General features: G+C 39.2%; 1 protein-coding gene across 1 annotated transcript; it reads right to left on the reverse strand.

The window, feature by feature from the left end:
* Window positions 1-1,280: 1,280 nt before the first annotated feature.
* Window positions 1,281-2,908, reverse strand: LOC147461350 (uncharacterized). Its single transcript, XM_086500723.1, has one exon. It carries the CDS (start codon window positions 2,439-2,441, stop codon window positions 1,902-1,904), a length of 540 nt encoding a protein of 179 aa, XP_086356849.1. The 5' UTR covers window positions 2,442-2,908; the 3' UTR covers window positions 1,281-1,901.
* Between the last annotated feature and the right edge of the window lie 495 nt (window positions 2,909-3,403).

Consider the following 3,403-nt stretch of genomic DNA (forward strand, 5'->3'; position numbering starts at 1 on the left):
GAGGTGGCCATTTATGGATTGAAAAACATACCATTGGACAAAGGATCTCTAGCAAAAATAGATTAAGTGTGCCTTATGAGCTTGTGGTGAGTTATTGCTATACAAAGTAATTTGTGGTATCACTTGGTTTGGACAATTCTTTTAAACTCAGAATCTACTCTATGAGTTTATCTTTTTACCTAGTTTGAACCTATTTTATGGGCTAATCTATTTTTGGTTCAATAACTTAAAATGGTTAGCTTAATGATGTGGGTAATACTTGCTAAGAAACTACATAAAAAAGCTCAAAAAACACAAAATGATTGCAAAAGCACGAAAATAAAAGCTCTATAAAATCCTGTTGAAAGAAGGAGATGGATAATTTTGTCAATGTTTATTTCCAAAAGAACATAAAACAATACATGTGGAAAGAAATCTCCCTAGGATTGTTTTTCAAGAACTAAATGAACTCATCGATAACCAACTCAAAATAACCATTATCTTCAGCTAAGAAAAAGTAAGACTAAATATTTGAAAAACATAATAATCATAGGGTTATTTTGATAGAACAAAAAGAAATAATCACAAAGTAATAATTCTTTTAAGTTAAAAGAAAATTATACACTCAAAACACATCCTCACTTTGCACTTGGGCATACAAAGAATCACTCCACCACATATATAGTCTTTTGAGTGTTGTAAACTCATTCCTCTTAACCATACACAATTCCTTTAGCAAAACCATCATATATGTGTAGGGATGGATTCTAAATGAATCACTTTCCTATGGACCTTAGTTAAATTTTTTCCATAGATCATTATTAGCTTGGTCGATGTGAGCTCCCATGTGAGGAGTCACCCAACATGTCATGAGGCACAAGCTTGTTTTGAAGTTACAGGGCCATTTATTTGCCGAGTTCCTTTAGGAAAGTTGTCTTGTGTCAACCTACAAAACTTGATATGATTTTTCTTTTATGAGCACTTTGTTTGTACTTTCCATTGCAATATTCATCTAGGTATTGCTAATGATATTCTAAAAAATATTCATGTAGCCAAATTGCAAATATCCCATAACCAAATTGTCATGAATATATATAGTATTGGTATTTGGTTACAAGACCCATGCCTTATGATGCCTAAGACCTATTAAATATACTTTTATTTATTGAAATAATGAGAAATTTGGTCAAGATGAATTATTTGAATCAATCACAAACTTATTTGGATTAATCCCCAACTAGAATACTGAGAGATTTATATAAAAGATGTAAGAAATTAATACGTATATTTATTGAAGTAATGAGATATTAGGTCAAGATGAATTATTTGAATCAATCACAAACTTATTTGGATTAATCCCTAACTAGAATACTGAGAGATTTATATAAAAAATGTAAGAAATCAATACGTGTGGATCAAAGGACTATTTTCCACTACCAAACATTGCTCGCAAGCAAAGGTAGTTTTGTTGGAATGTGGGAAGCATCAAATAAAAACATCTTGTTGAAGGAGGGTTAAAGCATCACGCTCATTGGCTTTGATGACTGAAATCAAGGATGTCACCATATGCCCATGCCTTTTTTGATGTAAAATCAAAAGGATATCTTTCAAGAACATTTGGCTCCTAGTCATGAATTTTTTATGTGTAATTTGAAGCAAATCAAATTCCCTAACGGCCTCTAGAGAGAAACAATATACCAGCAAAGCTTACTTCTATTATTCTAGGTCTACTAGTTTCTTGATCAAAAAATTGTGCTCCTAGTTCGAATTGCATGTTACAATGGTATATCATGATACTTTGGGGTCCTTGCCGTTTTCCCAATTCACACGGGGGCAATCATCGATGGTGATTAGCATTGGCCGCATCCCTTGTTGGCCCATTATGATAATTAATGAGCATTGTGACTAGCTCCATGAGAAACCTATGAAGTGGCACTTATACTGTTAATATGATTGATCTCCTCTGATGAAGATGTGTCAAGTTTATCTGTTAGATTACTATCATGACTATCCTTTGATGGATTGTCAATATGATCATCATGCTTTTGTTTAGCGTTAGGCTCGCGATTATTGTCATGTGATGCATTGTCATTAATGTGTGGCTTATGATCTTTAGCATTCTCCTCATGGTGACTGTTATCGATAAGGGGAGGCTTTAGGGAGGATGATTCATGATGAGGCTTAGCTTTAATCTCATTAGGGGGAGGAGAGGATAGATCTCGGTGATGAGCTATTGGAGGACTAATATTCTGAGTGGCACCATCTCTTGGGCGGGTGGGGAAGCTGGTGGCGGCCTCATGAATATGTTGGGTACTATGGCTGTTTAATACAACATTGGAAGGGGGATTAGGCTCCTCCACAATATGACTTGTGCTCTTCTTCTTCTTCGACTTGCATGGCTGCCTGCACTTGCAAGAGCAAAAGCATGTCACCCAGGGCGCGCGGAAGACGAGGCCCTTCATTGGTCACTAATTTCCTGTGTTGGGTATTGGTAATGACGCGTTAACTCAACGAGCAAATTAGTACACAGAAATGATTGCTGCACGCAAAAAAAAAAGGGGGCAGCAACGTCTCTCTCTCTCTCTCTCTCGGGCCCGTGTCTGTGACCCTATACCTCGAAATGCAGGGGTAAAAAAACGATGATGGATTCTCTTTCTACGACCCAATATCTCGAAATTCAAGGACAGACGATGATGGTCTCTCTCTCTCTCTCTCTCTCTCTCGTATTAGTTCCAGAAGCTCCAGAAGTTGTGAAGGGACCAGCGGCGCAGGATGCGGCGCGGGTTGTTGCGGACGTGGGGAGGGAACTTGGTCTTGAGCTGCGGTTGTTTCTTGAGCCTCTTGAGGAAGCGGTGCTTCAGCCGCACGCGCAGAAGCCCGTATGGCATTCTCCTCCCGGCACCCGCCACCTCTCCCCCTGTCCGAGTCTCCTCTCATCTCAAAGGGACGCGACCTACTCTCCTATGCAATCTTTTTCGATTCAACTTATGAATTCCCTTCAATTCAACTTTCTGGCCTAAGTATGAATAAAGTCCAAAGGTGGCCGAATCGATGACGCTCAACTTGGGTATGTTTTTTGTGACAACGGCTATCTGTTGTGGATGGAATCCGACTAGTTTTCTGTTTAGGGCCGCGTTTACTTTTGCCTGCACCCGTTCACTTTATCATGTTGTAAAGTGGAGTGTTGGACAATCAAACCCACACCGACGTGTGGTTAAAGCACCGGCCGACCAACATGGGGATCATGGGCTCGAAACCCATCCAAGGGACCAGAAAGACAATGCCACTGACTTTTTGTGGATCATCCATCCTCCTCGAGATCCGCACAAATCTCTTCCCACTGTCAATCTCGTCTCTCGAACTTCATTAAAGACCCCGTGTGATATAGTGGTGTGGCTTGTTTGCCTTTGAATACTGAGTCACA

The sequence above is a fragment of the Adiantum capillus-veneris genome, chromosome 3, assembly GCF_014529385.1.
Source record: "Adiantum capillus-veneris isolate H3 chromosome 3, ASM1452938v2, whole genome shotgun sequence".
In the NCBI taxonomy this organism is placed as follows: domain Eukaryota; kingdom Viridiplantae; phylum Streptophyta; class Polypodiopsida; order Polypodiales; family Pteridaceae; genus Adiantum; species Adiantum capillus-veneris.

What these genes read in the sequence shown, in the direction of transcription:
- LOC147461350 (XM_086500723.1), bottom strand. Translation starts at nt 2,441, where the DNA reads ATGAAGGGCCTCGTCTTCCGCGCGCCCTGGGTGACATGCTTTTGCTCT.